The 26,476-nt window shown below is 41.8% G+C and overlaps 1 protein-coding gene across 4 annotated transcripts in view; it reads right to left on the bottom strand.

The window, feature by feature from the left end:
* Positions 1-26,476, bottom strand: part of IFT140 (intraflagellar transport 140) — a 162,616-nt gene that overhangs the window by 12,761 nt on the left and 123,379 nt on the right. For all 4 annotated transcript variants that reach the window (XM_068244383.1, XM_068244382.1, XM_068244385.1 and 1 more), the window contains 5 exons: positions 8,846-9,023; positions 7,736-7,926; positions 5,676-5,771; positions 5,372-5,504; positions 79-222 (listed from right to left, as the gene is read on the bottom strand). In XM_068244383.1, the coding sequence (XP_068100484.1) occupies positions 79-222; positions 5,372-5,504; positions 5,676-5,771; positions 7,736-7,926; positions 8,846-9,023 (742 nt within the window). The remainder of the gene's footprint in view (positions 1-78; positions 223-5,371; positions 5,505-5,675; positions 5,772-7,735; positions 7,927-8,845; positions 9,024-26,476) is intronic.

Here is a 26,476-nt window from a genome sequence, read left to right as displayed (position 1 = left end):
CAGAGGTGAGAATGACCACATCAAAGCCATGTTCAGTGAGCTTACGGATCCAGAGATAACTTCTTGATAGGTACTTACCTTGCAAAGCCTGATAGCATTGTTGTAGGCTTGTGCTCTGGTGTAGAAGTGAACAGCCTGTTTCAGATCCCCTTGGCTTTCATACTGGCGAGCCAGGTGGTAGGAAGCTGCCAGGTTACCTGTCTCGTTGGCTATTTCTGCAGCCTATAGACCAAGATTATTAGTACAGTTGAGCGAAAATGGGAGAGCAATACAGCTATGCATTATCTATGTGTTTAAACAGACAAACCAATAAAAAAAAAAAAAATCAATGCCTGATGACATCTTCTCTAACACAGGCAAGTGAAAAAGAAGCACAATTGTTTAAAGAAGTAGTGGAGAGCAGTATGGTGAAGGCTGCCACTCTCTCCCCCTTCTACCACAACCAATGAAGCATACTAACCCTGAACATGTCGAATACAGCGCAGGAGATTTGGGCGCAGCCGGCGCCACCGTAGACTGTAATAGGAATTACGGCTATAGCGGTGCACTGTGAGTAACTCTGGCGCTGAAGTTACTTTTAAAACACTGTAATTCAGCTGCCAGCAATAGCTGGAAGCCGAATTACATCATTTCCTACCATCCACGTCGACCTGGAGGTGGAATTAACATCGCCGGGACTTGTGCAGGAGCAAGGTAAGCCGTATATCGACTGTATCCTGCACTTACGTCTGCTGGCGGCGATTTCATACGTATGCTCCTAACCAAGGTTGCCACTGTGCCTTAACTCTTACTACAACTGGTGAAGGGTCTAACCAAGGTTTCAACTTTCACTCCCGCCTATTGCAGCACATGGAAAAAGCATAGTCATGGCTGCTAATCTCTGTCTCCAAATGCAGCAAAAAAAAAAAAAAAGGGAGCATAGCCAAGGATGCTACTCTCCCTCCATCTTACTACAGCCAGTGGAGAAAAGCATGGCTTAAAGAAAACCTGAACTGAAAATTAAAAGTCAAAATAAGCATACACAAGTCATACTTACCTTCCATGTAGTCTACTCCTCGGTGTCTTTCTCCTCTCCAGCATCCTATTTGTTCACTGTGATCAAGGGAATTTTCCGCCCTCCATTTTGAAAATGGCCTTTACCCATAACAGCTTTCTGGTCAGCACACAGTTAAACTGTAACATCGCCCACTTGAGCCATAGGGAAACATGGACATTACCGGGTACATCAGTTTTTCTCTCAGCTATAACTGACAGCAACTGATATTTTACTGACAGCAACTGATATATTTCAGATCTGACAAAATATTGTCAGAACTGGAAGGGATTATTGTCAGAAGAAAATGGTGAGCTTCTGAGAGGAACTGATGGCAAGGTAACTATGGAATGTTCATTTGAAGTTACCGCATGTGTTTATTTTAAATATTTTTGCTCAGTACAGGTTCTCTTTAAGCTCAACACACACCATACAATCTTGGTTGTACAGATTTACCAAATCTATGTAGTATAAGGGCCAACAGATTGAAAATACCTTAAGGGCTCATTTCCACTATCACGAATTCGCATGCGTTTTTCGCATGCAAATTCGCATAGCAATACAAGTGAATGGGACTGTTTCCACTTGTCAGGATTCCTTTGCGTTTTTCTGTGCAGAAAAAATTTGCATGACAGAGCCATCAGAATTCGCATACCGCTATGCGAATCGCATACAATGTATTTAATAGGAAATTCGCATGAGGTTTGGGTATGCGAATTTTCATGTGAATTCGCATAGAAACAATGGAAAAGCACACCAGCACTGCCATGGTTAAATTCGCATACATCGTCATCCATGCGAATTCGCGTGCGAATTTGCATGAAAATTCGCATGGACCCGCATGCGATTTTCGCATCCGCATGCAAATTTTTACCGCAGCGATTCGCACCGCACAAGTGGAAATGCAGCCTGAATGATTGATTGGATAAGCTCTTATACTACATGAAAGTGGTAAGATTGAACAACCAAGATTGTATGGTGTGTGTTGAGCCTAAGGCTGCTAGCCATCGTCCCTCTTACAGTAGGAAATGGAAGGGAGCATGGACAAGTCTACCACATGCCTTCTCACTAACAGTGCATTTTGGGAAGAAGCATGGCCAAGGTGCTACTCACTCCTTATTGTCACTAAAGGACATAAAGAAAGAAGTGCGCAGACTAGAAAGGAAGTGGCGAAAATCTCAGAATTCAAAAGATAAACACACCCTTGTCTCTCACCTGGAAAGCTACCAAAATGCGATCACCAAGAAAAAATCCTCCTACCTATCACAGGAGATCGCAAAGGCCGCCAACAGACCAGCCCAACTATTCCGCACAGTTGATAGACTATGCAATCCATCCTGTCTAAAACCCACTATAACTCCCTCAAAGGAGCTATGTGAGAAATTTGCTTGTTACTTTGCTGACAAAGTATCTTCTATTCGGTCTCTCATTCAGTCCACAGCACCCAAGACTCATGCAACTAATGGAAATAGCTGCAAAAACAACCTAACACCCTGGACTGACTTCAAAAGTATTAGTGAGAATGAGATCTCAGACATCCTCTGTCGTCTCCGCCAGACAACCTGCGACCTGGACCCTGGACCAACTAAACATATGCTGAAATGCCCTGACCTGCTTGGTCCAGCATTTCACAAAATAGTAAATTGCTCTCTGCAAGCAGGGAGGTTTCCTACCTCTCTAAAAGAAGGAATCATCAAGCCCCTTCTTAAAAAACCTTCCATGGATCCAGATGCTATGAGCAGCTACAGACCTGTCTCCAACCTCCCCTTCTTAGGTAAAGTTATTGAAAAGGCTGTCTATCTGCAACTTGAAACCAGGCTGTCAGTAAACAACATCCTGGACCCTCTACAATCTGGCTTTAAGAAACACCACAGCTGTGAAACAGCCCTCATCCAAGTCTGCAACGATCTGCTCATGGCAAGGGACAGAGGGGAATGCTCCATCCTAATCCTGTTGGATCTCTCAGCTGCTTTTGATACAGTTGACCATAAAATCCTGCTTAACAGACTGCAGGAGTACTGTGGCATCAGTGGATCAGCCCTCCAGTGGTTCAGATCATTCCTGACTGACAGAACACAGAGAGTATCCCTAGGACCTATAATGTCCAAACCTGCACCTCTACAATTCGGAGTGCCACAAGGATCAATCCTATCCCCTCTGCTGTTTGCAATCTACATGTTGCCAATCGGTACCACTGCTACGCCGATGACACACAGCTATACCTGTCCTTCAAACCTGGTGGAACAGACCCTACCCCAAAAATAAACTCTTGCTTAGCTGAGCTTCAGGCATGGATGAATGATAACTGGTTGAAACTGAATGCTGACAAAACTGAGGTCCTGTTTGTCCAAAGCCAGTGCTCGCCATCAAAACAGCTCTATCCTAAAGCAACACCAATCAGGATTGGGAATTCAGACATAAACAGCTCCAACCTTGTGCGCAGCCTTGGCGTACTAATCGATGGGGAATTGAGTTTCAGAAACCAAATTTCATCTGTAGTTAAATCTTCCTTCTTTCATCTGAAGAACATTGCAAAGATTAAACATCTGATTCCCCCAGAGGATCTTCAAACCCTAGTCCACGCCTTCATCACATCACGGCTGGACTACTGCAATGCCCTTTATGCTGGCCTCCCCAAAAAGGACCTGCGTCGCCTGCAATTAGTGCAGAATGCTGCTGCCAGATTGCTAACAAACCAGCCTCGCCACTGTCACATTACACCGATCCTTCGCTCACTGCACTGGCTACCAGTAGAATGGAGAATACTCTTCAAGATTGGACTGCTGACATTCAAATCCCTGCACAATCTGGGCCCTGGATACATGAAGGACTTGCTGAAGCTGCACCACACCTCTCACAACCTCAGATCAGCAAGTTCTATAAACTTGGTGTCTCCCAGAGTGCACCTCAAAAAATCTGGAGACAGAGCCTTCTGTCATGCTGCCCCTACTCTTTGGAACTCCCTACCACACCCAGTAAAGACAGCACCATCCCTGGAGCTATTCAAATCCAGACTGAAAAGCCACCTGTTTAGCCTGGCATTTCCAGATTTATAAAATTCTTCCTCTGTACCACGATGGTCGGAGCTATGCTTATGCGCTTTGAGTCCCACGGGAGAAAAGCGCTTTACAAATGTTATTGGTTGTTGTTGTTGTTGTTGTTATTGTTGGCTATAGAGGGGAGTGATATTGCAGTATGTTGCCAAGCACACATCATGGGACCACACTGAAAAAATACAAGATTTTTATTTTAGGTACTCTTTTTTTTTTTGTCTTCTTCTTCAAAATTGTTATCTATATACTTTATCTAGTGAGGGGAACCAGCAAGATAATCCCTGGAATTGGACCTTAAGGGCCTATTTCCACTACACGTGGATTCTGGATGCAGGAAACTGACTCCAATAAATGTCTATGGGAAATCTGCATCAGAAAAATCGCGTTTAGTGGAAACAGGCCCATAGGCATTCATTGGAGTCAGTTTTTCTGCATCCAGAATCTGTGTGTAGTGGAAACAAGCCCTAATATGCTTTATATCGGTGGTGTGACAAGTAGGGAGACACCACTTTATCTTATCTTGTAGATGGGAATATATATATATATATATATATATATATATATATATTACCTGGTATCTAGCACTTTCTGTGTTAAGCAGCTCCAGAGGCTGTATTTTGGATTTTGCTGATGTGGATCTGAAGCTGGCCAGGAGCAGGACGGGGGTAAGGGGGAGGGGGGTGGGGGGGACAGGTGTGCGTCTGGCTGCCGAATCCTGAGTGGAGTTATCCACCAGGTTTTTCTTTTGTGCACCTGTTGGTAGCTCAGGTGCTACTGTTTAAAAGCCTATAAGCCCAGCAGACTAGTGTGCAGAGGGAGAGAGTGAGGAGACAGCCTGACCGAGTGTCAGGAATAGTAAACTGCCTTGTATGGTGGATTCTGGAGATGGCAAGGCCCGTGGTGATACATTTTGAGGACTTTCTGTGCACTGAGGATTACTGGTACACAGTTTTAGTACCACCAAGTAAGGACTGTTTTGTTCACATCTCAAATACAAAACCATAAACAGACATAAAATGTTGATTTAAGGTATTTAAGGTGCTACTTTTAGAAATTGAGACCAGGGCCCTTTAGCCTCAGAAATGTTTTAGGAGCACAAGGACAACCAGAAACTGTAATTGTGCCTTTGTTTATGCTCCCCAAAGCCAACCAGCCACATTTCACCCACAGTGTACGGAGCCAAGCATAATGAAAGTCAATTTCAGATTGATTGCTGTGGCTTCCATCACTTTGCATACTTTCCATTTAATAAGGCAAGAAGCTGTTGTAGACAATGATCTCTCACCTTCTGAATGTTCCTCAGGAAGCAGTGCACCCGAACTAGAGACAGGTAGTCCTGTGCCATCTCATAGTACTTGAGAGCAGCATCCAAGTCTGATTGGCTTTCCAGGTATTGGGCCCACCACTTCCATAGAGTCCTGCGCAATGGCAGCCAGAAAATAAGAGCTAGGTTACTAAGATAGAGGTATTTCTGCTACATATCTAAACTACAAATACCCATCATTCTTCAGGAACGAAAAAAAGCTACTGCCCCCCATATGGCTCATGGCCTATATTAATTCACAGTATAACAAGTGTGCTGTATTTACTTGTCTTTCTTCTTGTTGATGTAGATCTCTAAGGTCTGTGGATCTTCCAGAAGCATTCTTGGGACTTCGAAGCGGTACGTGTCTGATTTCTCATAGCTTTAGATGAAAAAGAAAAACTTATTAATTCCCAATAAAACTGTCCATCCATATACTGTACAGAGGAAGCAAACATCTGAGTTCCGTTTGTAGATTGTAATTGTCATCAAATTGTAAACAACTTACGGTAGTCTGCCTCCTAAACTTACTTCCTAGCCACATTACTGACAAAAGTACCAGAGTTCTCTTGCTACGAGTTTTGGAAATGGCTAGGAAAACGTTGACTAGATGTTGGATACAGCCTGTTGCTCCTACTTGAGATGAATGGATGCAATCTATCAATGCAGTATTACCATACTGTAAATTAATCTCTGAACACAGAGAGGTGTCCTTGCTAGGTTTAAAAATATTTGGTCACCACGGACACCGTCTCCCCTTAGGAATATGTAGCCCGCTAGCGTTTAGCATGCTAAATGTTATGTTCACATGGTGAACCCTGTGTTTTCCTCCTCATATGTCCTGTGGGGGGTTACCACAATTGATGGTAATCTAACTTGTTTGCGTATTCTAAAACTATACAAGTCCTGGACAGTCCGATTTTGTTATTACCATTTTTTTTTTTATATTGCACTTTGTTTTCTATTCTGTAACGTGTTTGTTTCACACACCAAGAAGATGTCTGACTCACATACTTGCACTATTTCTGTCACGTTGTACTTTTTATTCTGACGTGTATGAACAACTGCTTTGTTGTATTGCTCCAATTATCTTAATAAACTTGGGGGTTGATCACTAACCGGTAATAATATTGTCATGTCATGGCAATATTACCAGTTCTACCGCAAGCAACGTACCGAGCGTTACACAATTAGCACAACCTGCGTACATGGGCAGCACAAGGTACGCTACTTCCGTAACATGCGTTACTTGATTACCGGGAAACTACCAATTGGTGCGCTAAGTTAAAAAAAAAGTGAAGAGCTCTTGCCTTTTGGTCCATTTCTGCTTCGCAAAAAAAGTCCATTCTACTCTCCTCATTGTAGTGCTACTCAAAGTGCTGCCCCACCACAGTGTTTCCATGTTAGCTCTCCCCCAATTAAAATGCCCCTCCCCCTTTATAGTGATCCCCCCTCTTCCCTGAAGTGATCAACAGACCATAATTGCCTCCTCAGAAGCGGGCGGCACAACACTAATATCTGACATATTGTACTACTGGGCTCCCGATTTTGTTTCCTGTGCCTTTTTCTGCAGGGTGTCAAGACGCCCCCACACATACCTTAATTATCTATTCATATTTAGCCTATTTGAGGCACCTTTGGCATACTTGTTCTAATATTTATAGAGGTTCTATACATTGATATACCATTTTGTATATTTTTTTTCATTATATATTTTTTTCACTACTTCTTGTATATTATTGCTGCACTTTATATACATGTTTGGAACATTATCCTGATCATTAAGAACCCCCACGAGTTTATTATATCATATATAAATATGTTGATTATTATAATATATATACTTTTAATTAATCACGTGGACCCCAGACCTATGTTGTTTCAGCCTATATTACTCTTACTATATTGCTCTGTTTCAGCCCTTAACACACCTAGCAACATTACAGTATATTATTGATATTTGAGTGGTGCTGGTCCAATTTGTCTTCAACAACAGACCATAATGGGCATGTCACAGATACCAGTCAGTGAATAAGAAAATGCATGGCAGGAAGATGGGATTCAGGACTAAAGCAATATTGCGAAGAGAGCACAAAGCTGGCAAGCAAACAGATCACCGATACCCCAGCCACAGTCTCTGCTGATCTCTGCAGGGGTGACTGAGTGACCTTTCTGGGAGATGCCAAAGTTTCTGCACTGGGCATGAGCGAGTACTCCACATAGCAGCAGCTGTACTCCTAGCAGTATTCCCTAGTATGGCCTTCTCTTTGTTTCTCATTTTCCGCTTCTATCAGTTCCATGCAAGTTCTGTGACAACACTGCAAGCAATCATGACAACACACTTACTGGCTGAGGGATATATTGCGGTCTCCCATGGCTTCCATGTGCTTGGCATACTGGTAGTAGGTAGTACGTAGGTGTACCCGGTCATGGTCCTCTGCTGTGTCTATTGCCTTCTGCCAGTGTCCCCACGCCTGGTACAGTTTATTCAAAAGATCATAGCGCTTACAGCCTTTATACAGCTGCTCTGCATCTTCCTGCAGGACAACAGTTCATACAAAACATAACATATTTATCAAACATATCCAATCATATCATGGACATCTGTACACACTTTACATTCTAGTCAATGTGATTAAAGGACCACTATCGTAAAGATTGTAAAATTTCTAAATACATGAAAACACATAAATAAAAAGTACATTTCTCACAGTAAAATGTGCTATAAATTACTTCTCACCTATGTTGCTGTCACTAATGCTGGGAATATACAATAAGATTTTCAGCAGATTTACTGTCCAATTTTCTGATCCATTTTCTGATCAATTTCCATTCACTCCTATGAGAAAATCGATCAGAAAAGCAACCGAAATCAGATCGGACCTGTTGGAAATGATCAATTGAGCCATCTATCTGCCAATGAATCTCATGGTGTATTCCCAGCATTACAGTAGGTAGTAATTTGACAGAACGGACAGGTTTTGGACTAGCCCATCTCCTTATGAGGGATTCTCAGCATTTTCTTTATTTTCAAAAGCACTTAGTGAACTGCAGTTGCTCAGTCCAACCACCAGAATAGTGTGCAAACAGGTAGAGGGGACGACCTGCATCTTTGTATAGATCCTTTCCAGGGAGTGCTTTTGTAAAGAATTAATTAAATACTGAGAATACTTCAGGACAAGAAATGGTCAGTGAGGTGCAAAGAATTTTGATTTGCATTCAAACTTAACACAGCTTGGAATTGGGCCAATGAAAATTGGCAGGAAATGCATTTGATTGGCCCAATTCCAAGCAGCATACAATCTACATACTTTGTAGCTTTCCGCTCCAGAAAACAGGACGGTTAATCAATTATCAAACTGGTCATTGTGTCCAAAGGAAAGAGTTGAGAACCCCTTTAGAAAAATAATCAGCAGCCACAAATAATTACAATAAAATGTCACAGTGAATGCCTACCAGCATGCCCAGCTGTATAGCCAACATGGCCACTCTGGCTTCGATCTCTGGCTCTTGTTCTGCCTCTCGTAATGCCCTGGCTCCTCTGGCATGGCCCATCTTTCCCAGGCACACCTTGGCCACATCAAGTCTTCTTGTCTTGACACACATCCGTGCCATATTCTCCCACACTGTTTCACTAGAATGAAGGAGAAATAATTGAAGAAAACTAGTACTGTTTTCCAGGGCGGAATTTCTGCAAAGGCCACACAGTCCGGGGGGATGCTGGAAATGGAAGAAGGCAGCACATATAATGGGAGAGTGGACACCCATAAAAGAGGAGTTGCAATGGAATAGAAAAGCTGCGTATGGAAGCTGGACTACCACACAAGTGGGACATCCTGTGAAATAGGGGCTGCTGTGCCCTGGCTTAGGTGTGCTTTAAAGGAGTACTGTAGGGGGGTAAGGGGAAAAAAAAGAGTTGAACTTACCTGGGGCTTCTAACAGTCCCCCGCAGACATCCGGTGCCTGCACAGCCACTCACCGATGCACCGGTCCCCGCCGCCGGTTACTTCCGGAATTAAGGACTTTGAAGTTGGAAAACCACTGCACCTGCGCGGCCGCACCCTCTTTCCCATTGACGTCACCTGGAGTGTACTGCAGAGGCCCAGTACGGTCTGCGCCTGCGCAGTACTCTCCCGGTGCAGTCAGCTGGAGTGAGGACGCGGCCGCGCAGGTGCAGTGGTTTTAAGACTTTTAAGTCGCAAATTCTGGAAGTGAACCAGAGGCGGGGACCAGAGAATCTGTGAGTGGCTGTGCGGGCACAGGACGTCTGCAGGGGACCAACAGAACCCCCAGATAAGTTCAACTCTATTTTGCCCCTACAGTACTCATTTAAGGAGGATTTGTATATAAACATCAAATAGCCAGTGAAACATAACTATGTTTTACCGTGGTATCAACATCCCCTGTGCCACGCACATCTAATAAAAACTCACAATCACATCTAATAAAAAAAACACACAATCACAGCACATCCAGCTCAGGAAATGCCACTTCTCAGCTATATAAAAATCGATTGTTACACATAATTGCGCTGTAAAATAAACACACTTCCAGACTTTCCTGCTTTTATTATTTGTTTTCAGCAAATGCTGTTTATTTGTCTGATTCAAGGCTTGAAGAAGTCTTTCTGTAAGCCAGAGACTCCCCCTCCTTCTCAAAACTCCGTCAGGTAGTTTTCTCCTAACATATAAAAATAGCCATGCTCCAATGCCTAAACCAGAGACGTTGTTTCAATGTTTTTTTATGATTAAATGTTGAATTACAGACGGAAAAATTCATTAGATGCAAGCTATGCCTCAAAGTGTCACAGGTTGCTTAATTTCATTAAGAACTTTCCAGTATTTAAAGTGGGAGATTCTACTTTTGTTAAGAAGAACTCAATGCTATTGTATTGGAATTACATAGTGCAAAGTTAAATGCCAAACATTATTTCAGCTTACCAAGTTTCTTTTATGTGTATTTAAAACAACAGATCCTTTTTCACTTTACTTTTTCATTTGCCAACACAGTCTTTCCAAAGGGCTACTAAAAGAATCCAACAATACAGCAAAATCACAGATTGCTTCCAGTCAGTGGATTAAACCATGCTGGATAATTTAGTGGCTGGATAGTGTACTGGTTAAGGGATCTGACTTTGACATGGGAGATCAGGGTTTAAATCCTGGCTAGGGTCAGTAGCTATTCAGTAAGAAGATCTTGGGCAAGACTTCCTAACACTGCAGGGTGGCCCCTTGAGCGCGCCCTTAGTGGCTGCAGCTCTTAGGTGCCTTCAGTCCAACAGGAGAAAAGCGCTATACAAATGTTAGGATTATTATCTCTGTACTTTTGGAAGATTCTCAAACAAGATGGTCACCACCGCCTCAGATGAGAACACAACATTTGCTGGCTGCAAAGTTTGAAACCCGATCCCTTGGGCAACAATTGGGGTAGAGTCCTATATAGACACATTGCTAGGCTACAACCTGTTAAGAGTGGGTGACGATGGCACAGCATACAATGACGCGTTTCCGGCAGGCAGCGTAAGGAGTGGAACAATACAGTCATCTTTAGTCTATATTTAGACACCCTTCAGAGGTTTTGAGGCTAATAATTAGACTAAAAGACAAAAGAATTATAATTTCAAATGTTATTTCTATTTAATTCCTAGCTCACCTTGTGGAATTGGCTATTCAGAGTAACAGTACTGGTTATTTATTAACAGTAGAAGAAAAAAAAAAGTGTTGGTTTGTTTTTTTGTGGCCTCCAACAATGAATACAACATTGTGCAAGACAAGACAAGACAAGACAAGACAAGACACAGAACATTTATACTGTGCTTTTCTCCTGGCGGATTCAAAGCGCCAGAGCTGCAGCTAATAGGACACACTCTATAGGCAGTAGCAGTGTTAGGGAGTCTTGCCCAAGGTCTCCCTACTGAATAGGCGCTGGCTGAACAGGAAGTGCCTAGGTTATAACCTTGGTCTCCTGTGTCAGAGGCAGAACCCTTATCCAGCCACTATCAATACATCAATCCATATACATGGTGCTAAAACATTTTTTATTTTAAAGTAGACCTGAACTTCCTCTGGGCTCTAAAAGATATGCAACAGCATAATCTTTAAATAAAAAAACATTTATTTGTTACAGCTGACACAAATCCTAAAATAAATCTGCACTGTTTCTACTTCCCGATTCATGGAAGTAGACATATAGTTAACAGCCTGTGCTTTCAAATGAGCTTATTTGCCATCTCTGCCATGGCAGTCATGTGACACAAGGGAGAGCTCAAATAACAACTTGTGATTAGACACAAATGAGGAGGAATTAAACAGGCTAAACTCTCTATATACCGGCCAGGGGCATTTCTGTATGTATTCCTGCTGTCCTGTGCAAGAGTTCAGGACCACTTTAACATATTCATGGCAACAACAGGTACATTGGCATCATGCCCATATTTTAACACTACATCAGCATGGGCATTACAGTGGCGTAGCAGATAGCACTCTCATCTTGCAGCACTTCCCAGCCAGAGCACTATCTGCACAGAGTTTTAATCAGGTAAAATTGGCCACCACGTAACTGGCTATTGGCAGAGTACGTATGTGTTAAATTACACCGGTTTGCTAAACCTTGGTATAAATTGAGAATTGTAATTAGATTAACTCAGATTAAAATGTAAGGCGATATTAATAACATTAACGTACAATATGGCTTGTGTATCACCGACAGTTTTATGTGGAATTTTCCCTTACAGCTGTACGATAAATGGTCATCAAACATTGAAATCCTATTACGTGCAAAATTACAAAACACGTACCGTTGAAGGCAAAAGAGGCTAATGGTTGGTGCAGGGCACTGGAAGCCTGACGGCCGTTTCGCCCGGTATCGCTTCTATAGTCAGCCTCCGTAGAAGTGCAACCGAGCGAAACGGCCATCAGGCTTGCAGCGCCCTGCACCCACCATTAGCTTCTTTTGCCTTCAATGGTACGCGTTTTGTAATTTTGCATGTAATAGGATTTCAATGCTTGATGACTGCACATGAATAAATCAGTTTGCTAGCAGTGCCAACCTTCACTTTTTCCTTCTCTATGAAGATTAGATTGCCTGCAATTTTAGTCAGAGCACGCTAAAGGCAGCTCCACTGCATTTTTACAGCCTTTGCCCTACATAAACTGTTCTTCAACCCCAGTGTCAATGCAACACATTATCTTCTTTTGATATACTGTATATGTACGATGAACGGCTTGTACACAAGTAAAGCTCAATAAAGACCATGGTGATGTGCCGTACAGTTGTGTAGAAGTTGTCTAGTGACCTTTGTCTCTTGGCACAGTCCAATATTTATGTCTTGCTCAGGGATGTTTAATAGATGGAGTGATGAGTGTTTATGAATGTGCCTTGAAATGCAGCACAAACATGAATCAACACGAGAACACGTACACAGAATCCCTTCCCATCAGTAAACACCTTCCTATTCCCACCATGGTGAGGACAGAGGATTTCCTGTTACTAAACCAAGAAGAGTGAACTATGGCCTGGAGCTGACACTGGGCATGTGTGACACACAGACATGGCAACCACAGCTGCAGATTATTTATTCAAGATGCTGGCCACACATTCCTAATTCAACTGGAATTTTTGATTGTATGTAGGACTTAAATGGAATGTTAAGCAAAAAAGTAATGTGCCCAGTTACCTACCCCCTGAAGTCTTCCTGGTTCTTTGCGGTCATTCCGCACTGCTTGATCCCATGGTGATCCCATGGTGCTCCCCTCCGTAAGTAGGGCGATTTGCTGGCCACATGCCTCCTCGATCGCTGCGCATGTGCAATAGAAATTTTTACTTACTGCGCACGTGCAGAACGCTACTAGGTACAGGAGCGCAATGGAGGAGGCAAGCGGCACAGGGCTGTGCATGAAGCACTTGGAGGGCAAAACTGGGGGAACCAGTACTTTTACCTTCCTGACGGGATGCATCTGTTAGTGGTTGGTGTGCTGTCGTTATTTTACACCCCTCTGTCCATCTCTTTTCTTATTTCCCAACTTTGTAACTGCACGAATGAGCAGTTACTGTGCGCACAGCAGCCGCCGTAAACTGAAGGACGCTGCCTCTCCTCCGTGCAGCGTAAGATATTGTTGTGTGCTCATCGATGCCACCGCTACATTGCGCAGATCGGAAAGCCGGTCAGGTTACCAACGAAACGGACAACAATAGGTGTCCGTTTCATTGCCAGCTCGGGAACAGGGGGTCCTTGGCGGCCGGGCTGGCGCATGTCTTCCACACACAGCCGCACACAACAATATCTTACGCTGCGCGGAGGAGAGGCAGCGTCCTTCAGTTTACGGCGGCTGCTGTGCGCACAGTAACTGCTCATTGGTGCAGTTACAAAGTTGGGAAATAAGAAAAGAGATGGACAGAGGGGTGTAAAATAACGACAGCACACCAACCACTAACAGATGCATCCCTATTACAGAATGGTTTAGACTGCATTGGTGTCGGGAAAGTAAAAGTACTGACGTGACTGCATTGCCTTTATATGTTTATTACCAGTAAACAAATACATTGCAAAAAGACTGATTAATGTGAAATATCAATCCTCCAACAACTCATATTTACACTAAAGGGTCTAAAAAAGAAGATTTTAGCAATAGTGCCCCTGTAAATAGCAATATCTAATAAGTGGTATAAGTGGACAAAATTACACAACATGCATTAAAAACAGGTACAGCAAAGGTACACATAGGGTAATACGGTTTATTCCATTTAAGGATTAAATGAAGAGAACTTACAATTTCCCTTAAAAAATGCACATACCAAGTAAAAATCATGTGTAGTTTGAATCTCCAATACAGCTAAGCTCCGCCCTACTAGTTTTGTCATATAATGACTCATCAGGGGCCTGGCTTACAGCAGTAAAGAGACTCTTTTAATTGGTACAACGGGTCACGTGATGCGGCTGTTCCAGTGCTGCCCAAGGTTCAGCAGTGATCACCCAGTTTATCATGAAAAAAACCTGCGTTGATGGCTGACGCTGCTGAGGATCCCGATTGCTGACATTTGGCATCTGGCAGTGCTGGCCATGGTGTGGATGAGTGCCTCCTTTTGCTGGGCGTATGTATTTCGGAACTCACACATGCCCAGTTCAAATGCACTCATGCACAGGCATGTGTCTACTGTGTCTACTGCATTATGTATTAGATTGGAGGGCCAGTCGATCAACAAAGAGGAGAATAAAGAGGATACTAAAGAGGATCCTGAAGACAACGAGTGGCAGGAAGACTTTTAGGAGTAAGTAAAATAAAACATTAAGTTCTGTAATTTGTCAGGTTGTGTCTCTAAGGATCACACTTGTTTTACCAGCACATCCCACAGATGCTCAGTCAGACTGAGATCTGTCAGATCAGGTCACCTTCTTCCATTGCTCACGTTCTGATGACGCTCATGTGCCCCTTGTAGGCACTTTAAGTCATGGACAGGCGTCACCATGGGTAATCTGACTGGTCTGCGCATACTCAGCACTGTGATGCATTGCAGGTTCCAATACATCTTTCTTTCAGGGTTAGCATCAGCTTTTTCATCAATTTATGCTACGGTAGCTCTACTTTGTGATTGGACCAGACCGGCTGGCCTTTGCTCCCAACACATATTAAGGTGCTTTGATCTTCCAGGATCTGTTACCATTTCAAGGTTTATTGTCTGGAGCACTTTAGGTAGGCACTAACCACTGCAGAAGAACCTGTAGAACCAATGCCACTTATTTAAATGGTGAAAAAAAATGGTCCTGCTGAAAGAAATGTATTTTCATTTGGATAAAATGTGTCTTTAGCACTGAACATACTAATCTAATGACAATGAGAAAAAAAACAAAAAAACTACTCATTCCCTTTAGGAGTTTGCGGAGGGTTACAAGGCTGGGCTATAAGGAGCTGTGGGAAAGCTGACGTACATTAACCCATTCCCAGTCAGCTTTGAGCTCCCACATACGGTATCAGTGAGTGGCTGATTAGTCTGTGCAGAGAGGATGAGGTGTGTACCCTGGTCTTCCTCTAGACACTCATCACATCACAAACTGCACAACAGCAGCCCCTGATAACGTTTTCCTGCCGTGGCAGTGACGCAGCTACAAGGTGGGGTCCATCCTTGCAGCTGAGAGGGACGTGATTGTTGGGGGGGCTCAGATGGTTCTTTATGCTGTGATCTGCTCGTGGGCACTGGGCACCATGGGAGTGACATAGTGCAGCACTGACTGCTAGTGCAAGAGCTGAATGCAGAGTTCAATGCACCTTGTACTAAGGGCATGAAGATTCCTGTGCTCATAAGTGCAATTTACTGAGCGTACCATCAACATACCAATATGTCATTTATGAAAAAAAATCAAATGATTAAAATTGGTCTTCATGCAAGACTTTTTTCTTTTGTGTACAGTGATTTGATCCTTAATGTATTGCTATCTGTCACGTTAGTGGTGTTTTCCTTTGTGTCCTGCCACAAGCACATGGCGTAGTTGCATGGGAAGTTAAGAATTCTTCACAACCTGTCTGCAACCTGTTTCCCACCATGATTCACTGACCAACCTCTGCTGAGGCAATAGACAGTTTATGCAGCTGCCATGCTGAGTCTATAGCAAGCTGTAGATTTTAGGTTAGTGTTTCCCGACTTTACTAAACCCCCTTCACTAAAAATGGGTTAATGGCAAGTAATTCTCCTCATGTGGCTCTTAAAGAGACACTGAAGCGAAAAAAAAAATATGATATAATGAGTTGGTTGTGTAGTACGGATAATTACTAGAACATTAGAAGCAAAGAAAATATTGTCATATTTTTATTTTCAGTTATATAGTTTTTTTTTTATAACACTGCATCATTCTTTAATATTTGCAGTTTACACACTGCTCAGCATTCTAAATGATTTTACAGAGCGGGCAGATGAACTTTTGAACTGTCCTCTGGGGAAGAAACAACAATACAATGACTGACAGTTGAGATAACAAGCTTCAGAAGACAGAGCTCTCTACGACTTTGAAAGTCGTGGAGCTCAATGGCTTTTTTGCATAGATAACAACTGGAACTCTTCCTGTACTTGAAACAATATCAGACTGATATATCTGCTGCTAAGGTTTTATTTCTTAGCTGTACTACACATACCAATAATTATATGATAATTTTGTTTTCGCTTCAGCATCTCTTTAACAATTACATGCCTCCTCAATTTTGTATTAAAGAGAAACTTTAGCAAAATGGGGTGAAAAAATAAATAAATCAATACATTGCAGTGAGAAGTAAAAAAATAGAAGAGAGCTCAAGAAATGATTGATATCCGCTATGTAGTCAGAAACAGTGATCAGACCGCCACTCATAGGACTTTGAAAATTAGAAAACTTTATTAATTATACCCCTATAAAACACCAAACCCTTAAAACCAAAATACTGGACATAAATCAGGAGCGCTCCCGATACTTCACCACTCGTTCTGACCACACACACAACCATGCAAACTAGGTCGGCCTACCATAATTTTAATTGCATGTCTGTGTTCAATAAGCGGGATTAACAACTGCAATATGCTTGAATAAGCTGCATGCACTGCAACTGTCCTTCCATGTCGTTGAACCACTCCACCTTAGTCCATCACTTCTATGGTTAGCATGCCTAACGTTTAAACATCTTCCAGCAACAGCATATAACTAATGGGTCTCGAGTTTTATAGAGAAGTCCTTCTCCGGCCGCCTCCCACGGGATCTGATGACGGCACCGAGATACAGGATAATGTCACTCACCAATCTGGTGTTGTGTCGCCACTTGCCAGCCTAACAGGTATCTGTTATGGTGTACTTTCTAGGTGGGCACATGTATTAATCCATCATATGCTGATTTTAGTCTGTCCGCGTGGTATCAGCGGGACTCGCGCCTGTAACCCAGTACATGGATTCACGCCCACGTCCGCATTATGCCTGCAATGACTTAGGCTTTGTCAGTGTAAAGATACTGTGGATACAACCTGGGGGAGTTCCCTTCTCTCCTTATATCTCCACATTAACCCATCCTCCTTTGCGATTCCATCAATTTTCACAGTTTCTATGCAACAAACCAATGATTAAAAATGCTGATTTCTTTTCTAGAGTCTCTGGGCCATATGCAATTCACTTTTTCACCTTAGTTATCTCCTAGGAGATAATTTTCATCTTCTCTTTAAACTAACTTTTAAGTATTTTATAATTGAAAAGGTACCCAAACATTGGTGAAAAAGTACAATCAAATGTATTTTGAGTATTTTCTTGCTTGCTGGTGGCTTGAAAGACATTTTATCACCTAGGAGAAAAAGTGAATTCCATATGGGCCTCTGTGTCCTTACAGATTTTAATTTCTCCTCAATTTCTTTGTGCACGTCTTGTCTGGTTTACTTTCTTGTACTTCAGACGCACATTCTTTTTATTACAACTCCAGCCAATAAATATTAGCACCGCAGCTCTCTAGTATTCATTATTTTCCTGTTTTTATTATTTTTTTCAATATTAATAAAGTAAAGGGAGAAAAAGTACAAAAAGCAGAGAAACTACACAAATAGTTCAGCCTAAACAAACATACTGTCATTAAGTTACATTAGTTATGTTAATTAAAATAGATAGGTAATATAATCTCTTACCCACCCTGTTTTAAAAGAATAGGCAAATGTTTGTGATTTCATGAGGGCAGCCATATTTTTGGTTGAAAGGAGGTGACAGGCATGAGACACAGTTCCAACTGTGCCGTGTCCTGATCACCCCTCCCAGTTGCTAGGCAAAGAGAACAACATCAGAAATCCCATCATGCTTTGCTCAGCATCAGGGGAAAATGCCCGGGCAGTTTTCTTTGATTGGGCGGAGCTTAGCTAAAAATTCGGCTTTGGTAAGAAAAACAAAGGTCTGATGCTGTGAAACTGTTAAAGAAACACCAAGCCTTTTCAGTTCTGCTGAGTAGATTTTTAGTGTGGAGGTTCACTAAGTTAAACATCTGATCTTAAAATGCTTGTTCAGGATCTATGGCTAAAAGTATAAGAGTCCAAGGAACAGCAGGGCTGCCAGGCAAATATGGCAGTCTCCATATCCCTCTCAGGTCAGTTGTGCTTTAAAATTCACACAAAAAAATTATCAAAAGAGAAAAAAAAACACAATATAAATCATGTCACTGGCAGTAAAGTATATATTTCTGCTGAACAGAGACATAGCAACAGTCAGATCCATCTGTCAGTTCAATTATGGGAGATACTGGAACTGCCTGTCATAATAGCCCTTCCTGCAGCCGGTATCAGGAAAGTTGCTGTAAAAATAGTTTTGATGTGCCTAAAAAGTGAACGTTCCATTGTCTTCACCTATCATCTCCTGCACTTCCCATCAGCTTACTTATAGAACTAACGTGTATGCTATATTCTTCCCAGAAAGAAGTAATAGTATTGCCCAGAGGGAAAATAAAGAATTGTTGCAAAGGTGATTAAAGTGAATTTGTCACACACAAACTGAAGGAGCAATAGAAGACAGATTTGGTTTTCTCAGCAGGTAAAGTTGATGCTCTGGCACTGCATGGTTAAACATTTGTGTTGGGACTTGCGGGTGGAGCTTAAAACGGACCTTCCTGCTCACATGCATTAACTGTAAAGAATGTTATAAACTTTTTATAGTATCTCAGGCGTTTTATTTGATTTCTCTCAACAGAATTGTACTCGTTAATAAGAGCTCACTCCAGAAATAGGCATGCAGGCTTGTGTTTCCCATTGCTGAAACTGCTGTTCTCTGAAACCAATACGACAAAGGACTGTAGTCTAGTTCGGCCCACTTGTGTGCTGAGCAGGGATGTGGAGTCTGAGTTGAGGAGTCGGAGCAATTTTGAGTACCTGGAGTTGGTCTCGGTGGTTTAATAAACTGAGGAGTCCGAGTCAGGAGTCGGATGATTTTTGTACCAATCCACAGCCCTGGTAAGTATTAAGCTATGTACCCACGTCCGGATTTTCCCGACGGCTGACAACTTTGTTGAGCGCAGAGCAGTCGTTTCCGCAATATCGCAACATGGGTACAGCCACACCACCACAAGAATGTTACTTAGCGACGCACCACAATAACGACCATCACGGCGGATCGGATAACTAAGATCCTTGATGACTTTCGCGCAAAGTACTGCGATTGCTTGAAGTCTCGTTCGCTCCCGATATGTAGCTTTGTGTGATGTCGTGCAGGAAAGAGCTTCACTTGACGACCGTAGTCAAGGGGACGTCGCAGGACCAGTCGGGTAGTGAGTATGGGCTTTAGACTAAGGAGTCGGAATCAAGGAGTCGGAGCAATTTTTGGTACCTGGAGTCGGTGGTTTTTATAAACTGAGGAGTCGAAGTCTGATGATTTTTGTACCGACTGCACAGCCCTGGTGCTGAGCAGATTCTCCTCTGTGTCTTAACTAGTCTGCATATACACTCACCTAAAGGATTATTAGGAACACCTGTTCAATTTCTCATTAATGCAATTATCTAATCAACCAATTACATTGCAGTTACTTCAATGCATTTAGGGGTGTGGTCCTGGTCAAGACAATCTCCTGAACGCCAAACTGAATGTCAGAATGGGAAAGAAAGGTGATTTAAGCAATTTTGAGCGTGGCATGGTTGTTGGTGCCAGATGGGCCGGTCTGAGTATTTCACAATCTGCTCAGTTACTGGGATTTTCACGCACAACCATTTCTAGGGTTTACAAAGAATGGTGTGAAAAGGGAAAAACATCCAGTATGCGGCAGTCCTGTGGGCGAAAATGCCTTGTTGATGCTAGAGGACAGAGGAGAATGGGCCGACCGATTCAAGCTGATAGAAGAGCAACTTTGACTGAAATAACCACTTGTTACAACCGAGGTATGCAGCAAAGCATTTATGAAGCCACAACATGCACAACCTTCAGGTGGATGGGCTACAACAGCACCAGGTACCACTCAACTAAACTACAAATAGGAAAAAGAGGCTACAATTTGCACAAGCTCACCAAAATTGCACAGTTGAAGACTGGAAAAATGTTGTCTGGTCTGATGAGTCTCGATAGAGTCAGAATTTGGCGTAAACAGAATGAGAACATGGACCCATCATGCCTTGTTACCACTGTGCGGGCTGGTGGTGGTGTAATGGTGTGGGGGATGTTTTCTTGGCACACTTTAGGCCCCTTAGTGCCAATTGGGCATCGTTTAAATGCCACGGGCTACCTGAGCATTGTTTCTGACCATGTCCATCCCTTCATGATGTACTCATCCCCTGATGGCTACTTCCAGCAGGATAATGCACCATATCACAAAGCTTGAATCATTTCAAATTGGTTTCACTGTAGTTCACTGTACTAGAATGGCCTCCACAGTCACCAGATCTCAACCCAATAGAGCACCTTTGGGATGTGATGGAACAGGAGCTTCGTGCCCTGGGTGTGCATCCCACAAATCTCCATCAACTGCAAGGTGCTATCCTATCAATATGGGCAAACATTTCTAAAGAATGCTTTCAACACCTTGTTGAATCAATGCCATGTAGAATTTAGGCAGTTCTGAAGGTGAAAGGGGGTCAAACACCATATTAGTATGGTGTTCCTAATTATCTTTTAGGAGAATGTAGATCGATGATCACTACAAATATTGTCTTTCAACGAGTTACTACAAATATTGTCTTTCAACGATAGTTACTACAACGATAGTTAAGATAATTACTACTACTAGTAGTGTTACTACCAGACAGGAGCAAATGACCTGAACGACCTTGACTTAATCAGTAGCTGATACCCCCTTTCCCATGAGAATTCTTCACCTTTTCTCAAATAGACCATCAGGGGGTCTGTGTGGCTGATATTGTGATGTGATGACCCTGACAGTTTGCTGTCTGTGAACCTTGTTGCTTTGTGGAAAATAACGACTGTTTCCAACTGCCAAGCAAGCAATATATCCTTCCGCAGACATTACCTGAGAGGCTAAAGAAGTCACCACCAATGCTAAATTTCAGAATGTAAATCAGGGAAAGGAAAGATTTTATAATGGGCAAAAACTCACTTTAATAAGATATAATTGAATATTGTAAAGGAAAGAAAAAAAAACAAAAAAAATTTTTTTTATTCATTGTCATTTTCACTGCAGTTGAACTTTAAAGAAAACCTGAACTGAAAATTAAAAGTCAAAATAAGCATACACAAGTCATACTTACCTTCCATGTAGTCTACTCCTCAGTGTCTTTCTCCTGTCCCGCATCCTGTTTGTCCACTGTGATCAAGGGAATTTTCTGTCCTCCATTTTGAAAATGGCCATTACCCATAACAGCTTCCACTTGAGCCATAGGGAAACATGGACATTACCGGGTACATCAGTTTTCCTCTCAGCTATAACTGACAGCAAATTATATTTTACTGACAGCAACTGATATATTTCAGATCTGACAAAATATTGTCAGAACTGGAAGGGATTATTGTCAGAAGAAAATGGTGAGCTTCTGAGAGGAACTGATGGCAAGGTAACTATGCAATGTTTATTTGAAGTTACCTCATGTGTTTATTTTAAATATTTTTACTCAGTACAGGTTCTCTTTAAAGCAACCTGGGAAAATAAAACTATGATATAAATGTGTAGTAATAATGGTAAATAAAAAAAAACAAAAAAAACCTTCCTGACGTCTCAGTTTTATTAATAATTTAAAAAGGTGGAATTCTTAGTTAATGCAGCTACTGTAGGAGGGCCCCATATAGATCCCCTCAGATCCAAAGGCCCCAGGGAGGAGGGGGGGGGGGGGTCGCAATCTTTGCATCTCCAATTGTTACGTCATTAGATGGAGGGCTCGGCTAAAGGGGAAAACCACAAGAGTTTTATTTCTGCCTAAATTAATCACAGAACAGCCTTTAATGTGAACCAGTTTTTCCCTGTAGCAGCCCCATGCTTTTCACACATGTTTTTGTTCTCTGTGAAAGTTTGCCTCCTTACAACATGCCATAGTGGGGCAGGACTTCCTTCTCTCTTCTGTTCTATGTCAACTGCATTATGTAACAGACAGAAGAAATAAATACATAATGCTTAGTTATAAAGTCAAATTCCACTTAATTAGAACACACAAAAATTGCTTTAAATGCGTTCTAGAGCTACAAGTCTTATTGTAATTTAATATTATTAAAAACGATTTTGGTATCAGTTCTCAGCCAGCAATGAAGTTTACATCACATAGCAGAGGCAGGCAGTGGTGCTTTGTGCATCTGTAAACATGGACAGGTCGGCTGAGAGAGAAGCTAGATACGGTACATACAGATGTGCTGATTAGTTGCTGTGGAATGCATGATCTATGTGGTTTGGCAGGACCTGGAACAGGTGGAAAGCCATTACTTAGTAGCTGTTCTGATGCAGGACACACTAGGGGTTACCGGGCTGCAATCTACACCCCCCCCCCCCCCCCCAAAAAAAAAAATCAATACAAACAGATTTAAAAAAGAGCATAAACAATAATCCAAAGTTTTAGGCACTCATAAAGACATTTCCCTTTAAACTAAAAGTCCATGGTTGAATGCCTCTAGGTGCCCTCTTCTGGTGGTATAACAGAAAAGGCTGCAGACTGTTGCTGTGTGCACAAAACATAAAATTCCAGCTGGTGTATTTCTCTGGTAGTTTTTTGCATGTGGTGCACACTGGCTGTAGGAGGCAACATCATTTATAAGCACCAGCTCGGTTTGTTGACCAGCATGCCATGCAGTCGTCACCCAGGAACATGGTGAGATGAACTTTTCCATACAATTGTGATGTCATGGCGAGATGATTTGCCTTTCATGGTCCATGCTATGGAGCACATGTGATGGTGTGTAGGTGACTGCTATTTGCTATACTTCTGCCTGCCATGCCATGTTTTGAGGGATGAACTGCTTGCTGCCTAATGCATAATCTCTGCAATACCTTACTTTGAGGGCTGTACTGCTTGTTGCTTAGCTGCATGATTTCTGCAAGACTGCTGTCCAGGCCGGTGCTGACATTGCTGGACTGTCCCTGCAAATAGTTTCTGCCTGACCTTTCCGAGTTACTCTGGAGATGGACATGGCGTATGGTTTATACGCAGTTTAACACATTATGGAATTCTACTTAGATCATAGTTAGATGCCGGCGTGTGCCTGGTTGTATGTCTGGTGATCTGAGCGGTGTGGTGTGACGGGGTGGCCATTCCATGCAATATACCTTTTAATATATTTGAATAAATAAACGTTAATAGTCAACTTGGAAATTGTTTCTTCTGATTCTTGGGTGTGCATGTCCTGCCATCTATTTTTGTCACTGCCACAATTTTGATTAATATCATTTATAAGGAAAAAGCACTGCAGGCAAACCTGGTACTGTACAGTACTGTAAGTATTAACTATGAGCATATGCCAAACATACGTACAGATTAACCAGCAAGCTCATGGTGAACCAGAACTCATTGGTGTGTAAGGGGTACAATGGCCCAAAAAGCCCCCAAACGTGAGAATTAGAATGAGACAAGCCCGGAAGCATTTGGCTTAGTCCCTCAGCCAAGCCGTATAGGGTTCAGTGGAAAGGAGTAGGGGATTGTGTTGCACATTTAAAAGCAGAATGACCTACTTGTTGGCGATCAGCAGCCACTGCAATGGCTGAGGATCACTTGTAAATTCCTGAAGGCATTTACTACTGTGCCACCCACTGGCCATTTACAATTGAGAGGATTTCCCGATTGTAATCATCTCTGCTTCATGCAGCTATAGAGTGAGCTATCATAAATCCGCCTCACTGTGATTTCCTCAGTATGGATGCATCATTAAAGGCCACCCGAGATGAAAAACTGATGAGATAAGCAATTGTATCTGACTTCTCCTACACTTTACTTTTCTGTGTATCAGCTTAAAAAAAAAAAAAGTATGTTTAATGGTGCATTGTCTTATATCCTGACAAAGTCTTTCAGTGTCCCCGAAGCTAAAATATATGAACTACCAACCTTTTTAATTCTACCCAGCATTCAAATGCTAATCTTTGCCAGGAAAGAGTTTTATGGCTATAATTACTTTCATACCTGATATTTAAATTCTCTTTAAGATGAAAAAAAAAAGAAGAAAAGGAACACAGCATAGTTATTTGTGTGCTTGAGAGTGTACATACACATGTCTATCTCCGGTATAGATAACACTGGCTATGACACTCCTTACTGCTACATAGACTGTGGTCCTGAATTCCTGAAAATCTATGTGTAGGGTGAGTTGGAGAGGGGCGTTTGTTACATTTGTAGTATGTGAAATCCTTCCTAAGTACTGTATGTTATTCTCCTTTTAGTTCACTAACTAAAAAGACTAACAGATTAGCTTTTCAATGTCAACCTTTTCGTCAAATCACAAGAATCAATATTACTCTAAAATATGAACATCCGACTATAAGGACAGTTTAATCACTAAGGCTGGGTTTACACTAAGGACCCAGGAGGGTCGGAAACGCGTCAGCTCTTGTCGCTGCCATATACCATTACTGTATTTTTATTGATGACCAGTAAAGGATTTTGAGATTTTAAACCACATCTAAGGAGTGCGGACAACTTTGCTTTGAGATACAAAGGGGGAAGAGGAGCCCAATGATAGATACAACTGTGTTAAAAACAGCTAAAATAATAATGGGAGAGGTGGCTTACCTCAATAACAACACATTCACACATATGAAGTTTACATATGCACAGGCAATGCAATTCGTGGGTCTAACGCCCATTTCATCACGCCAAATACAGTGCCAGAGATCCTCAGAGGCACTCCGTTCTTGGCTCTAAATGCATGGCGAGATGGAGCAGCCCTTTCCCTTTTTTCCAAGACTGATTAAATTGATCTGACAAAAGCACAGCCTAAGTACTTTAACCACTTCAGCCTTCAGTTGTTTTTCCCCTTATGCATCAGAGCTATTTTCACCTCCCATTCGTTCACCAATAACTTTATCACTAATTATCACAATGAATTGATCTATATCTTATTTTTTATGCCACCAATTAGGCTTTCTTTGGGTGGTACATTTTGCTAAAAATTATTTTTTTCTAAATGCATTTTTTTAAAAAAAAGGAAAAAAATCATTATTAATTTTCGGCCATTATAGCTTTAAAATAAAACCTGCTACTATAATTAAAACCCACACATTTTATTTGCCCATTTGTTCCGGTTATTATACCATTTAAATTATGTCCCTGTCACAATGTATGGTGCCAATATTTTATTTGGAAATAAAGGTGCATTTTTTCAGTTTTGCGTCCATCACCATTTAAAGCTTAGAATTTAAAAATATTAGTAATATACCCTCTTGACATGCATATTAAAAAAGTTCAGACCCTTAGGTAACTATGTTGTTTTTTTTTTACATTGTAATTTTTTATTTTTGTTTAGTTCAAAATTTTTTAAATGTAATGTATTGTGTTTTGTGTGAAAAAAATGTATGTGCGTGTAGTTTTACTATTTGGCCACAAGATGACCACAGTCTTTTTTTTTTTTTTTTTAATTCCATCCTGTAAGCGATCACTCTCACTTACAGGAAGTATAACGAGGACGTGATTTTTTGTTGTTGTTCAGAAAGACCGCGGCTTCTCATAAGCTGTCGGTCTTTCTACTGGGGACTTAGATCAATGAATGGGATGGAACTATGTTCCCATTCGTCGATCTCCGAGCTAGCAGGGGGCAGCACAGAAGCGCGCGCGATCTCGTGTGGGAGTGGACACTGCCGCGAAAAAATAAGATTTAAGTACATTTGTACGCATACTTTCCCCCCAATTTAAAATGCACTACACTTTTTTTCTTATGTCCTTGTCGCCTACAGTAGGCAATATAAATCTGACGGGTTTCGGACTAGTCCATCCTCTCATCTCTCTATTTTCAAAAGCTCTTACTGAACAGCAGTTGCTCAGTCCAGCTGCCAAAGTAGTGTGCAGCAACTAGGGAAATTGGACAACATCTTTATATAGATCCTTTTCATGGACTGTGTTTGTAAAAATAAAGGAGATGCTGAGAATCCCCCATAAGGAGATGGACTAGTCCAAAACCAGATCTGTCAGATTTTCACTGTTTATTATTGGTGACAGCAACATAGGAGAAAATTCATAGTGTGTTTTAATCTGCCTATTTTAAAGTAT

Source organism: Hyperolius riggenbachi, chromosome 7 (assembly GCF_040937935.1).
Source record: "Hyperolius riggenbachi isolate aHypRig1 chromosome 7, aHypRig1.pri, whole genome shotgun sequence".
Classification (NCBI taxonomy): domain Eukaryota; kingdom Metazoa; phylum Chordata; class Amphibia; order Anura; family Hyperoliidae; genus Hyperolius; species Hyperolius riggenbachi.
This window is presented reverse-complemented; position numbering and strand designations above follow the sequence as displayed.